The sequence below is a fragment of the Periplaneta americana genome, chromosome 5 (assembly GCF_040183065.1).
Source record: "Periplaneta americana isolate PAMFEO1 chromosome 5, P.americana_PAMFEO1_priV1, whole genome shotgun sequence".
Taxonomy (NCBI): domain Eukaryota; kingdom Metazoa; phylum Arthropoda; class Insecta; order Blattodea; family Blattidae; genus Periplaneta; species Periplaneta americana.
Window position 1 is genome coordinate 192,487,260 of NC_091121.1, and position 15,988 is coordinate 192,503,247.

General features: G+C 33.8%; 1 protein-coding gene across 1 annotated transcript in view; it reads left to right on the forward strand.

Annotated features, from left to right (window-relative positions):
• Positions 1-545: 545 nt before the first annotated feature.
• The window catches only part of Galphas (G protein alpha s subunit), a 251,751-nt gene continuing 236,308 nt past the window's right edge, over positions 546-15,988 (forward strand). The window contains exons 1-2 of the mRNA XM_069826965.1: positions 546-912; positions 1,036-1,108. Of these exons, the coding sequence (XP_069683066.1) occupies positions 774-912; positions 1,036-1,108 (212 nt within the window). The 5' untranslated portion in view covers positions 546-773. The remainder of the gene's footprint in view (positions 913-1,035; positions 1,109-15,988) is intronic.

Below are 15,988 nucleotides of genomic sequence, written 5' to 3' on the forward strand. Positions count from 1 at the left end.
CATTGCATACATTACTTTCTTTTCCATAAGATATCTGTATTTTTTCATTTAATTAATTTTTTAATACCAGGCCACTATTAGATCCTTGGGAAAGTAAATATTATGTAGCTGAATTAATACAGTTTCCTGTGGTTTGCTATACAATTATACAGATAACGAGAATAGCCTCACGTTCTTGTGGTAAATGGAGATAATTCATACTTGTCAGCAATAGATGGCAGAGTTGTCCGGGAAACAAGTATCCAGGGAAAGACGTACAAGCTTAGTAGCATTTAGGTCATTTGTTTCACCCGGCTGCCACCCAGCAGTGTTCCGGTCGAGTTCGGTATCGCGAAATGGGAATCAAGCAGTGGGGGGTTGCAGAAAATAGGAAACTCTAATATGTTTGTGACCTATTTTTGCTATAAGCTACATTTAAAGTGATCAGATATGTCTTATATTTTAATGACGTTGTAATATTACCTATTCGTTTGAAAAAAGGAACCGCGAGAGGAATAGGCTGCAACTCCCACAATGCATCTTGGCAGTAAGTGCAAGCCCTATCTCAAGTGATGTCTTACCTATGAATAGTTTTCGATAAAACAGTGTGTTAGCGAATTTCTAATGGATGACAAGTGTTGGAAAGTGTTTCAAGATATGTGTCGTTAAGTGTGTTGTGCTTTGCGTGTATTAGTAACGCCTACAAAATAGGGAATCTCGCCGTAAACGAGAGGCAGCGCGAGTCCCATCGGTGCTGCCTACCCACCATATTTCTTGATAACTGGCCTGATGCCATGGGTTGTTTTGGAGGTGGGGGCTCAAAAGCGGACCATGAAGAAAGTAAAAAGAGTAAGGAGACAAACAAAAGGATAAACGCACAAATCCAAAAGGATAAACAATTATACAGAGCAACGCACAGATTGTTATTACTAGGTAAATATTTTATCGCAGAGCTCAGTGTCCATTCGTCTAGTTTTGTCAGCCATATTGAGCAAGTAGTTTTGTTGATTTGTGTTTGTATTGCTGCTAATATGTAATGTTTTCATCTCTTACAAGGTGCCGGCGAATCGGGAAAAAGCACAATCGTAAAGCAGATGAGGATATTGCACGTAAACGGATTTAGTGAAGAGTAAGTTCAGTCAATTACTTACATGCTTGTTAGCCCTCTATGATTTTTTTTGTAATCCCCTAGCCTTATTTCTTCTAGTTTATTATCATTAGTTGTAAAGCACCGATTTTGTTTATTATGTAAATGTCTTCTAAGGCCAGAGGCCACCTAGAGTGTCAGTTGTAAATTATTTTAACATACATCATCATTTTCATTTCAAATGAGATTGATGATTTTAAAACTGCACAATTATTTTGACATAGTGCAGTCCCAGGCATATATTGTTTGTTTTATTTTTGTTGAACATGATAATGTGTACAGTGGGATAAAATTATTAGTGGTGTCATTTGTCTTTTGTTGCCAACATAAGACATCAAACTAACACAGTTCTGTGTGACAGTTCGTATGACTGTTCATACACTTCTGAAATTTGATATCGACATGCAGGAATAATAAATTAAAATATGTATTTCTACTAAGCCTACCGTAAATGTCTCACGAAAATACGGGACACTTTTATTACTGTCGTTTTTTTTGCAAGGAAATTGAAGTTACGAGGTTATTGAAAAATATAATAAGATTGAAAGAAGGGAGTTAACAAAAGAAAGAATATTGTTTATTGCCTTTAATGTTTATTCATGTCAAATTATTTACGTCATTTGAGAGTACTTTGCACTTATCTTATTGTCTAACAATACCTACCCTTCATACCATGTTTATTGATTTCAAAATGAAACATTTGCAAATATTTATAAAAATCAAATCAATAATTCCAACACTCCTAATGGTGAAGTAAATATCATTTAGAGAAATTTTTGATTTTGATATATTATGAAATAAAGTTTGATTAAAATACGGGACTTTTCCGCGTGCCGACAAAAATTGCGGGGACGCCGGAAAAAGGCCAAAAGAGGCGACTGGCCCATTTTTTACTGGCCGTATTGTAAGCTTACACAATATTGCCTGTAAATTAACAACACTTTGTGATGTACATTTAAATGTTTTGTCAACAGATTATCTAAATCTAAAGTGTTACGGTATTAGAAGTTTAATTTAATAATATTTTGTACTTTTAAAGTTTCGATTCAGCCTCTGTAAATACATCTCGAAGTTCAGAATGTTCATATAAGCCTATAAACATAAGTTCATTGTAGGTACTGTAAATTTTTTTTTTTTTTTTTTTTTTTTTTTTTACATGGAGCTCTAGACTTGAACAGGTCGTCCAACTGTTGCATTCATTCTCTTAAAAGAAGACCAAAGATTATGATACCGATTTTCGATCATTCTTTAATACATGGGAATATTTACAATTTAGTAGTTTTATAGTTTTGAAATGTCATGCATTTCGTCGGAGACATTTTTACCTTCTAAATATTGTGTTCCCATCTTCGTTTTTCCCTCTTGTAAACATTGCTTTGATGTTATCATACTCAGTGATAGTAAACCAATTAATTACACTAATTTCTAAACTCTGAAAGATGTATGCTGCAATATACTGTTTATAGTCATATTAGATGCATCACGTGTATAGTTTTAGTAGCTCCGTTAATGGTCATGGTTTTTAATGCAGTAGGCCTAAGTGGAGTGGGCGATTTTGCGTGTTTTGTCATTGACTTCAAATTTTATTTAACTTATATTCAGAGTTTATAGTTTCTATATTATTTATAACCTGCATTTCACTGTATTTTCAGATTTTTCAATTATGACATTGTTCATGTTATTTGAAAATATGATAATTTAAAAAATATTCCATCTAACTTACTCTTGAAAATCTTGAGAGAATGAAGAAATCAACTGCCGTAATTTTTTAATATGTAAATGACTCCACATAACATAAGTACTGATACAGCTGGGACATGCCTAATTTTAGTATCTTTCTTTTAACACTAGTGCTGTCGTTAAACATCTATGTTGATTTATAGCCTATCATACGTAAATTGTTTCAAACAATACTGTGTCTAATTTTCACTTTCTCTTTAGGCTTGTATGAAATGTGAAGAGAAAGTATTCAGATAGCCTACTTCAAATATCGATTTCGAATAGTTAGCGGAAATACAATTTGTGAGGATTTTTGGTACCCTAAGAGTGGTTTTGGGCATACGGTCTGGGTCCAGCGATTTCTTGTGAACCATCTCACCGATTTTGTTGTTAATGTTCAATAGTCCGGCTAATGAAGCATTATCATGCAATGATGCACGTGAAATATACACATTTTTACTGAAATATTAATACTTTCTTTTTATAAAGAACTAGCTGAAAGTACCCGGCGTTGCCCGGGTTTTCCTTTGTGCTTCTGTTTTCAAATGAACTGGTTGTTAAATTTTCGGAAATTTCGGAAAACCAACTATAGACAACCAAAACGAATTGTTTTACTAAGCTTTCCTCGCACATAAAGATGAATCTTTACTTAACTTCACTACTCCTTAGCCAAATGCCTGCCAGGTTTAACTAAATTTAAAACAATTGTAGATTAGGCACCGAAAAGAAAATATTTCATCATATGCCTGACATTCAACTTTGTTTTAAATTTATATATTTATTTGTTTTGTTTATTTATCTCTCCCGGTCAGTTACCGCTAAATTTCAAGTGTTTTATCTTAGTCGTGGCTGTCAGCGTATTAAACACCATTAATTTTTCTGCTGTCTCCTTTCCTCCCCGCCACAAATGTGACGTTGTACAGAGGCAGAGAAAAAATAATTATAAGATCTGTACATTTAACTGAAGCTGTGCTGACATACATTTCACGTAATTTCATGTCTATGTGTGCTTTCACTTGAACTTCAGAGACAGCTGATGGTAATTAGAGAATTCTCTTGTTCCCAGTCTGAATCGTTGGGGTGTCATCGTGAGCCTAAATTTATCTATCGGTTGTACCAAAGAATCAATATATACGTAGGCCTATGTAATTCAATTTATATTGGAATATTTTTTACTCCTTGACAGCTGTACATCCACTTATATCATACCCGGCCTTTTTTAAATATTACTTGAGACATTATATCTAACAAATTCAGAACACATTAAATATATTACTTTTTATTTTATATACAGAATGCAGATAGAGGCAAGAAGTCATTGTTCAGCATAAATAATAATATTCTGAAAGACATCCTATGTTATAGAAAATGAAGTGACCATTCTTTCCACAACGCTTGAAATACTACACTGGCAAGCTGATTACACAGATAAAATTTTGCAATAACACATTATTGGACATGGGCAATAATATTTTGAAAGATATGCAGTAGGCCTAACCATACAGTTAAAGAATCATTAGACAGTTTTGTTAATGATTTTTAGGCCTACGTAAATTACGTAGAATAAACCGTCAAACAGGATGGCGAAGGGTCGACAAAAGACATATTTTTTATAGGCTACATTATAATGTTATACAGACGTGGACAAATCATTAGCAAAATTGGAGATTTTTATTATATATTTTTACAAACTATGGTTCTTCAATTTAGACTACAGTTGACATCTTTACGTATTTCCAAATTATTAGAAAAAATCGAAGATTTGTATTGTATATTTTTACAAAATTTCACTCTTCAATTTAGTATACCTACAATTGATATTTTTGCATATTTACAAATTATTAGCAAAAGTGAAGATTTTTTGTATATTTTTACAAAATTCGACTCTTCAATTTGGACTACAGGTGACATTTTGGATATTTCCCAATTATTAGCAAAACTGAAGATTTTTATTATATATTTTTACAAAATTTGACTCTTCACTTTAGACTACAGTTGACATTTTTGCATATTTACAAATTATTAGCAAAATTGAAGATTTTATTATATATTTTTTACAAAATTTGACTCTTCAATTTAGAATAGCCTACATTTGACATTTTTACATATTTATATCTACTGTTATGATATAAATATGCAAAATTGTCAACTGTAGTCTAAATTGAAAAGTCAAATTTTGTAAATAGAATTATCATAAAAATCGTCAATTTTGTTAATAATTTGTCCACGTCTGTATTATAAAATTTATGTATTTGGTTGCATATTTGGCCCAAGTTTCAAATCCTCCCTCCAGAAACTCGTACTGTACTTTTAGAGCGTCTTATCGTCAAAATATTACCGATTCTTTGTCTTAAGCCCATTTGTTACGCCTGTTAGTGAACCACTGGACCGAGGTAAGATATTTCTAAACGCCACTTTTCGTAAATAGAAAAATACCCTAGTACCGATATTGACAGTTATTACATATAATTATGTATACTACAAGTCGTCATAAATGAAGTTGGATAACTGTTGAAATTATTTAAAAAAAAAATAACTTTTTGTGCAATCCAGAAAAGGGTCATTCCATGAAAATAGTGACACTAACTTATAGTACAAAAATTAAATTTAATAATTTGATGAAATTTTGATTTGGTTAGATTGGTAATATTATTAAAATATGTTGATAACATTTCATTTTAACTAAGACATCATTCTTTTGTTATAACTGTTCCTGTTTGTCTATGTGTGCAATTGACAAAGCTGATGTTCACAAATTTGAATGTATAAAAGGTAAGTAATGTTATTGTTTGTGAGAAATTAGGCACTAAACTTTTCTGTCATACTATTAAACTTTATCTGTATCTTAAGAGACATAAACGATCTGTGAATATTGTTCACACCATTCAAAGTTGAGACTTTTTAAAATAGTGGTTATATGTGTAACCTGAGTTACCAAACCATGTTTTTTTTTTCGTGTCTCAAGTTTAATAAATAGAATTGGTTCTTTTTATGATTTCTTTAATGTCATTAAATCATAAAGTACTGACTTATGTATAAAGAAGGGACTTAACCTAAAATCAAACGCCTGAAATTTATAAATGAAATATGGAACCTGAGTTGCCAGACAAACCATTCATAGAGAATAATGTTGATTTATGCCATATAATATTATAATTCAATTAAATGAAAACAGTGTTAACTGTAGTAACAATTTTCGCGTGTTGAGGTTATTCAGTAGGGTTTCCATATGTCCTCGCTTTCCTGGATGTCCTCCTTTCTTAGGGTTGAATTTTCGTCTGGGTGGGTTTCTTAGATTTTGGCTAATTGTCCGGGTTTTTAGGTTAAGTTTAAAATACGATGTTACTAGTGAAGGAAAATGCCTCAGACGTTTATAACAGTTACTTTGTAGTAACTGAAAACCTGTTCATTGTTACAGTTAAGTAACGCTTTAGCCCACCCAACTTTAAATGCTCTCGTGAACTTCCCTTTCTGTACTCTTTGACTGCGATATTATCGATGTTCTAGTTTTGTAATGTTTGAAAGTATTATTTTCAAGATATAGTACCAGTACTTTCACATCTATACAGTGCAAACGGAGCACTTAAAACAGTATTGCGAATTTGTAGACATTGAATACAAAAAACTGTTTTCTCATAGCAAGACAAGGTGGTTGTCATTATTTCCAGGTATCTCTCTAACTCATTCACATGTTTTCAGCTCCCAGTGCATTTTTTCTCTCACTCAGTAAGCTATGGACTGTGTTAAAAAGTTCTTTGAAGACTAGTTTAGTGAATTATATTTATTTCATTTGGTGTTTTTTTTATGAGTAGGTATGTTTCACTCGTATGTTTCAGAACATGATAGGGAAAATGATTCGGTTATGGAGGTTCTGAAAATCCTCATTCGTGTTCAGGCTAGGTATGCTTACTGAACGTAAGATCACCAACTTTATCTTTCTCAAAATTAAGAGCTTTCTAGAAGAAAATCGTAAGAGGAGTCTTGGTGCCTTGTCACAAATTCTGTGCTATGACAATTGCATAGAGTAGGCTATCTTGAAAATTGGTTGGAGCCCATGAAAGAGATGTCGTGCTTCATTTGGATGTCTCTTAGTGAATCACTTGACTGGGACAAGGTACAATATTCCATCAAATTTCTTACGAATAGGGATGTCTCCATAGATTTGTATTTGTATTTATTTATTTACACTGCAAGTGGGCAAGCACCTCGTGGCAGTGGTAGACACAATATAAACAATACAAAATACAATTATACAATACACAATACAATTCAACACAATAATTACAATTAATAATAATACATAAAATAACCTAATTAATAAGTGAACCTAATTTTACAATAGAACCGGGTCTTTCCCGGGGGTAAAAGGCGGTCAGAGCATGGTGCCGACCACACCACCTCATTCTAGTGCCGAGGTCATGGAAAGCATGGGGCTCTACCTCCATGCCCCCCAAGTGCCTTCATGGCATGTTACAGGGATACCTTTACCTTTTTTACCTACATATTTATAGGCCCTTCATAATTTTCACATTGGTACTGATAATAATCTTTCACTTTACTCTCATCTCACTCGCTGTAGTGGCACTATGACACATTTCACTGACACTATAGAACACATTTCATTGACACTATAAATTATCAGTGATCGGAACTATTCACTGCACTGTAAAACCATAACTTAACTGACTCACCACACTTCACTGATGCAGGAGCTCAAATAAGACATAATTACACCCTTATGCATACTTATAAACAGAACTACATTTAAACTAAACATTTCTAGTCTAAGGCCCTCTTACACGCTATTTTTAAATAATTTACAATTCAAACCAAGGAAGTAACTCGTCAGGCCAAATAAAATCATGTCACCTTAAAAAGTAAGTGTTAAATGTCACCTTAATTTTAATTCACACTTTATACACAACTTTTTAAGTTATTCTTGAATCTCCTTAAGGAAGGACAGCCCTCAAAGACCGCTGCAGGTAGGTCATTCCAATCATTTATAGTTCTATTTAAAATGAGAATTTACCTACATCCGTTTTCTGTTTCCTACATTTTATTTTAAAACCATGATCGTTCCTACCATAGTACGTTGGCTTCTCTAACCGAGCCGTTATGTCTACCCATGCTTTCTGACCTAGATGTACTCTATACAATAATGTTATTCTAGTTTTCCTACGTCTGTTTTCCAAAGTTTCCCATCTAAGTTCTTTTATTGTATCGTTTCCATATTCTCTTTTACCTTTAACAAATTTAGCTGCCCTATACTGGATTCTTTCTAAGGAATTTATCTGATATATTCTATAGGGATCCCAACATGTAGTTCCCTATTCCATTAATGGTCGCACTAATGTTAGATATGCTATTTCCCTCGATTTGGGGCTAGTCTTTTTCAAGATTCCCATAATAAAGTGAAGTGCCCTCCATGCTTTACCCGTAACATTATCAACATGCTCTCCCCAAGAAAGTTTGGAGTTTAAATACACTCCTAGGTATTTACAACATTGTTCTTGCAGAATTACAACATCACTGAATTCGTAATTTAGACTAGTTTCCTCTCGGGTTTTACAAAATATTATAAATTTATTTTTAGGACCATTTATTTTCATCCTATGCATTAATGCCCAGTTATAAATTTATGATGTGAAGTGCTTTGATCAATTCTGCAACCTCGAGAAATCTATGAATCAACACAAAGATGAGTTCGCTAATCTTCAGGCATATCAGAAGTGGACCAAGTATTTTGAGACTTCTAACATTGTGTGCCACTGAGAATTTTTGAAGATTGCACAGTTTGTTTTGGCTATTGTATAACCTAATATAAACGTGGAATGCATTTTCTCTTTCATGTAAAGTAAGTGGAGCAAAGAAAGAGGAAACATATCTGTGGAATCAGTGCGAAGTTTATTGCTAGTTCAGTATAATTATAAGCATGTTACTAGCAAAAATTTCAGAATTATCTTTTAAGTAATAAGAAATTATTAAACAAAATCAGATCTACAGAGAAATACACTTGGGGCAGTCAATATCAGAAAGATGGACGAAGTGTATCTCGAAGTGACAGATCATAAGGTAACTTTTTTGTAGCAATATAGGATACGAAAATATTGAAATCGTGTGTTATTTTTATTGTTTTTTTAATTTATAATTAGACTCATAGTTATAAAGATTAAATTATAACTAATTCACTTATTATCATTGTTTTGTTATTTAAGGTTAAGAAAATTGTTCTTGTTTTCTAATATCAGGCATTTGACAATGAAGTCATTTGACCTCTTGCACTTCAATATTTTTCAAAGATATTATCATGGTCAGCCACTGAAGCACAGCTTTTGAGGTGTTCTGAATCCATTTCTTGATTTGAGTTGCACAATGGGCAGTTAGGGGACTGATATATTCCAATTCTATGCAGGTGCTTGGCCAAACAGTGATGGCCTAGGTTAAGAAAATTACTACTATAGTCCCGTCACTCTAATTTCCAGCAGCCAATCACATTGCAGGTCGGCTACATTTAAACGTGTGCATCTTGTGATTCGCTGATGAAGATGTAAAGTATTTTCTAAGGCTGGATAAATACTTAATATATAATCGCCCGCCATTTTGGCTCTTTCGTTGGCGTTCACAGAAAGCACACGAGGACATTATTTGCTAAATTACAGTGCGTTTGATTTATTATCATAGGAGCTACGACATGATAATGTTTAAGGGTGTGGCAAATAGATCCTTCGTGTGGTAGCTCGGCAACGAAAGAACAAAAATGGCGAGCGATACTACCTACCTAGACTTTATAGACCCTTGACTTCCTAAGATGTAAGGAAAGAGGAGGAGTCATGCTGGGAATAACAGCGTTGCGACGATAGCAATATTTCTCAGCTTCAATAGTTTACATATTACATATATCAGTATTGTACATTATCTATGATAGCAATCTGTTCGGAAGTAGGTATCGATAAAATGTCCTCTTTTTTGCTTATAAAAATATGGCATTTCTAGGTTTCCATATCATTTATAGTGATCAAGATGCCATTGACACCAGCAGAGAAAGTGGAGGTGGCAGCAGAAATTAAAGGATGAAGGAAAATATGAGGAGTTTAAAACAGGCCATTCTGAAAAGCATCATCCTTTGACAATTGTGTCCTACAATTTAGATCATGGCAAGGAAACTGTTGTTGCATATATAGTGACAGAATTATAGAAGAAATACCATAAGCTATTGAAGATGTGTACATTTGGTCTGATGGTCCAAGTTCACAATTTACAAACAAATTCATCATAGCAAGTTTGACTGTTGTTTGAAAACGGCATAATGTAAGAATTATGAGGAATTACTTTGTGCCACATCCCATGGCAAAAGCCCTGCAGACGGATTTGGAGGTTCAGTTTAAGTGGCAAGTGAGGAATTCTGTCATAAGACGAGAAAATTTACTAAATGCTAAACATTTTGCATGTGTTGTAAAAAAAAGTTTCAGCTATAAAAGTCTTAAGAAATTACATCTGATGACATTAAGAGTAGGAACAATGTAATGAACTTGAAAGGAGTTTTTTGATAATGTAGCTCCTTTTCCGGGAATTTCCAAAATCCATTGTCTGCGCTTGGAAGACATAAACCACAGGGCTACATGTTAACAAGACATGCCACATCTGCAAAAGAGGCTAATCATAACAAGCCCAACAGAAGAGGAAACAAATTTTACCAGGCAGTATATGGATCCTTCTCTTCAGAAAGTGAAAGTGAGCAAGAAAGTCCTACGGCCAAGAAGGAACAGCGCATTCCGAATCTCACCGGACCGGTGGACAACAGTGACGTCACGCTGCAGCGAAATAGGAACAAAACTGCTGGAAGGTTCGATGGCTGTCATGGCAACTATACAAGTTGTTGTCTGTGCTACTCTAGCAAAATTTTGCGAAATTTCTGTACTGCTATCTCGTTCAAAGAAAAGAGAGCATAAACAATTTATTTCTTGAGCCAGTAGTAATAACTGGTCCGTTGACATGTTCGCTCATAAGCCATTAACATATTGGTTTTACGTTGTGGTCATTATAAACAATACAGTAGAACACACCGCCATGACACAACAGTGCACGATGTGATTCGTCTGCTAATTCCAGCCCTATACAAGAACCAATCAGATTCACTGATGGCGGCTGATGGAGACTGCCACCACCTCTGCAAGCTGATGGAACCGGTGCAACACCAGTGGAGCATCAGTGACGTCATTGGTGAAATTCGGAACACCGTGATGCCATCGGGTTGCTCAGCGCTGAGATTCGGAATACGCTCGAAGATATTAAACTAGGAACCTATATTCTGGTTAAGTTTGATGGACCAAGGAAAGCCACATACTATTATGTGGCAGTATGCCAAATTGAAATTGAAGTCAATGGTGATATTAAAATCATGTCTGAAAAAGTATGGTGGTAATGGCATTCGCTACAGGGTTGATGATTCAGATGTTATGTACATTTTGACTAAATTATGCATCTTTTACCAACACCAACCTTGGTTATGCAAGGAAACAAGAGTTTTCTATGATTTCTTTGATATAATTGATGTACATGAAGAGCCATAAAGGCAACGAGCTTATGTTAGTTTTAAGAATGTTGGCAAAACGTGCAACCTGAGTTACCATACTTAGTTACCAGAGTTACCATTCGTTGTTATATTTAAAAAACCATTTGTTATGGTATATGCTTTCCATTCTACGGAATAATAAGAGTGTAGCCTAATTGATGTTTTGTTATTTGATGTGTTATATCAGTGAAGAAGTGTGTTGTGTCAGTGAAGTGTGTTGCATTAATGAAGTGTGTTTGTGTCAGTGAAGTTTTATAGTGGTAGTACAAAGTATTTGAACAGTGAAATGTTTTGAAATGTCAGTGAAATGTGTCGTAGTTTCAGTGAAGTGAGTGAGTTGAGAACGAAATGAATGTAGTGCTGTAAGATACTTGTGCATGTACAGTATGAACATATATATATATATATATATATATATATATAATTTCGAGGGAAAAATTGTTCCGGAGCCGGGTATCGAACCCGGGACCTTTGGTTTAACGTACCAACGCTCTACCATTGAGCTACTCGGGAACTCTAACCGACACCGACACAATTTTTCCCTCTATATCCACAGACCTCAAAGTGGGCTGACAACCGTCAAGCAACCAACTTCGAGTGCACACTAACTCCGTGTGACTTAAATTGTGGTTTTCTGTTCACGAACAGTGACGTGTATTATGCAAATCAAGATTTCAGGTATAACTCCCTGTAAAGTTGATTTGAATAATTTCGAGGGAAAAATTGTGCCCGAGCCGGGTATCGAACCCGGGACCTTTGGTTTAACGTACCAACGCTCTACCATTGAGCTACTCGGGAACTCTAACCGACACCGACACAATTTTTCCCTCTATATCCACAGACTTCAAAGTGGGCTGACAACCGTCAAGCAACCAACTTCGAGTGCACACTAACTCCGTGTGACTTAAATTGTGGTTTTCTGTTCGGTGTCGGTTAGAGTTCCCGAGTAGCTCAATGGTAGAGCGTTGGTACGTTAAACCAAAGGTCCCGGGTTCGATACCCGGCTCCGGAACAATTTTTCCCTCGAAATTATTCAAATCAACTTTACAGGGAGTTATACCTGAAATCTTGATTTGCATAATACACGTCACTGTTCGTGAACAGAAAACCACAATTTAAGTCACACGGAGTTAGTGTGCACTCGAAGTTGGTTGCTTGACGGTTGTCAGCCCACTTTGAGGTCTGTGGATATAGAGGGAAAAATTGTGTCGGTGTCGGTTAGAGTTCCCGAGTAGCTCAATGGTAGAGCGTTGGTACGTTAAACCAAAGGTCCCGGGTTCGATACCCGGCTCCGGAACAATTTTTCCCTCGAAATTATTCAAATCAACTTTACAGGGAGTTATACCTGAAATCTTGATTTGTATATATATATATATATATATATACTCGTGGGTTTAAGTTCGAATTTAGGGTTAAGATGCAAATTATATTTACTTTAAATGTTATTTTAAGTGATTGCGCTTCATTTAATTTAGGATGCTGCTTGTTAATATTATTATACTACTATTATTATTTTAGTATTATTTATTATTATTAGTATTATCATTATTAATTGTCATTATTGAGTGTAATTAGTTATATCACTGCCACTGGGTATTTACCCATTTGCAGTGTGATTACATACATACATACATACTTACATATTCTTGTGTGCTAAGTTGTTGATAGAGATCAGCTGCATTCATATCGCCAGCATCAAAAGTTGTTAATAACAGAGGTCATTTACTATTTAAAGTGCTGAAGGTAGTTTTGTTGAAATGCAAGAGGCAAATGAATTCAGAATGAAACTTTGCCTTTTTTTTTTGTCCCACTCTTAACACTGTCAGCAACTTTATTTAGTTACTTTGCTAGGTAAATATATATTTTAAGGATCTTGGAAAAATGATTTATCATTTTTTGGACTTCTATTTCTTCTTTAATATTGATATTAAAATTCTGACAGTAACAGAAGAACAGAAAATGTTTGATTTAATATTTATCACAAAAATGCTTTTCCAGTTTTGTCCCACCCGTAACAAATTCTAAAAATGTTATTTCAAATGCATTAATAAAATCTTAAAAGTTTAAACAACGTGCATTATGTAGGATTAATATGTTTCATTTGAAAAATTCGAACTTGAAAGGTTGTATTGCATCATTTAAGGTAATATTGCAGTTTGAAGTTTAAAAAAAAAAAAACAGAGTAGGCCTAAGAATGTCCCACCCGTAATTATGGAAGGGCTGAATTTGTAAGTCCATTAGACATTTATGCCACAAAAGTTGTTCCAGAGAAGCCTCACACGAATATGAAAAAACCGATCATTCAAAAATTACATCATGCAAGGAATGCAGAGCTCTGTAATATTTAGAGGCCTTTACAAGAACATTGTAAGCTTTGAGTAAATAGTGCAGATTTTATGTCATTATGACGTGTTTATTTTGATGGTAGGTAATTGTAATATATATCAGCATTGAATTAAGTGTGCCTAAGCATTGTGTATGATGATGATGATGATGATGATGATGGTGGTGATGATGATGATAAAAATAAAACTGTATTACCAAGAATATTAAATTTCTACTTTCTTGTACAAACCTTTAATTTCATATCGTCTACAACTTCAAGGATTGTGTCCAGAAGTCATTGCAATCTGTTTTTAAGTGAGTATTAATCGTACTGAACAAACACTAGACATTCATAAGTAGAGTTCGGATTTTTATGTAAATTTACCCTAAAATATGCTCATAAATATGTAACTAAAAATCCTCAAAATATGTACTAAACATGTCATATCAAAATTGCACAGGGAGTTAAAAATAAATTATTTTATTTTAACTAAATAAGATTAATTTCATACAAATTTTACACATTTATGTACAGAATGATTCACGAGGATTAATGGTCACTTACAGAGTATATTTCCGAAAACATTCTGAGCAAAAAATGCCGTATAAACATTTGTCCTAATCTCAATATTTTCAGTGTTACACTAATTTGAAGTTGTTAGTAAAATACCTTTATTCTTTAATTTTACATTAAAAATATTACAGAAAAAGAATGAACTATTCAGGAGTATCATTCCTTTAATTAGCTAGTATTCTGCAGCTAAAAATGTGTTGTGAATTCCATAGTTGCTTCTTACAGATATTTTTCTCAATTTTTAACTACAACATTACATTATTCTTACGCATTTATCACATAGTTCTTACAAATCACGCCACTCTTGTAAATTCTTCAAGACTGTACATTAGGATACATAATTATACTGTAAATAATCAAGTTCGTAAAGTCGTATGATTTGTAACAATTTTTGTGATAAATGCGCAAGAATAATGTAATTTTTAGCTTCAGAACACTAGCCAATTAAATAAATGATACTTCTGGATAGTTCATTCTCTATTTGTAATATTCTTTTACCCCTAAAACTAAAGACAAAAAGATATTTTACTAACAATTTCAAATTAATGTAACTCTGAAAATATTGATATTAGGACACATGGTTTTTTTCTATTATTGTATCTTCAGTTGAGGGGAAGGGGGTAGCCCCATTTTACACATGTACCTATGTTAGGGCAATAGTTTTACACAAAAGAGAGAACCATAAAGACAAATGGAAAACAAAATAAAGTAGTCTACACAATGTAAACAAAACATAAACAATCCGTAATTTAGACATTGCGATTGCAAAGCAAACATCAGGCATCTATTTGAGACAAACAGAAAAGCAGTTACAACACACATACGTAACACTTCTTAAAAGCCGTTCTCTGTAACACAAATATGCGGCTTTCCCCAGGACACATATGTTTATATGACATTTTTTGCTCAGAATATCTTCGGAAAAAAAGCTCCGTAAATGGCGGTAAATCCTCGTGAATCACCCTGTATGTCACGGCATAGTTTTTGATTTGTTTTTAAAGTTAATCAAGGCATGAAGCACAATCTGCTGTAAGATATTCCTCAATATTTTCAGGAGTTGAAGTTTTGTCTGTGATAGAATAGTATGTTCTTATATACCGAAAATGATTTCTTAACATCGCATGAGGTTACTGGTACATATTTAAAGAAATGCATGTGGCTGTCAGCAGTGTCTTTTGGAGGACTTGCAAGGACTGCTTCGAATTCTTTGACGACCACATGAGTGATTGTCTTGCCCTGAATGCCAAAATATGTACTGACAACATTTGAGTTTAAAAAAGTGTATACATATTTTTATAATTTCATTTCATTTTAGTTTATGCTAAAATATTTATTTTTTTACGAAGAATTTAGTTTAACGACATTTAACATGGATGTTAATTTGGTTAAACGAGCGTTGAGCGGATTCCGCCGTTAATTTTATATAAAAATATGTACTTATCTTAAAAATATGTACTATTGTGCGAAATATGTAAAATTATGTTCTATTAAAATTAAATATAATGGTCTTAGCAGCTTAAATCGCCAAAATTTTTAGTTTTCAGATATATGCATACTAAGGGGGGGGGGGAGGGCATAATATACAAAAATCCGGACTCTATTCATAAGTAGTGGCACTCTTTGATCTTGTGCTCAGCGTGATATTTGGCCAATATTCTAAATAACACGACAA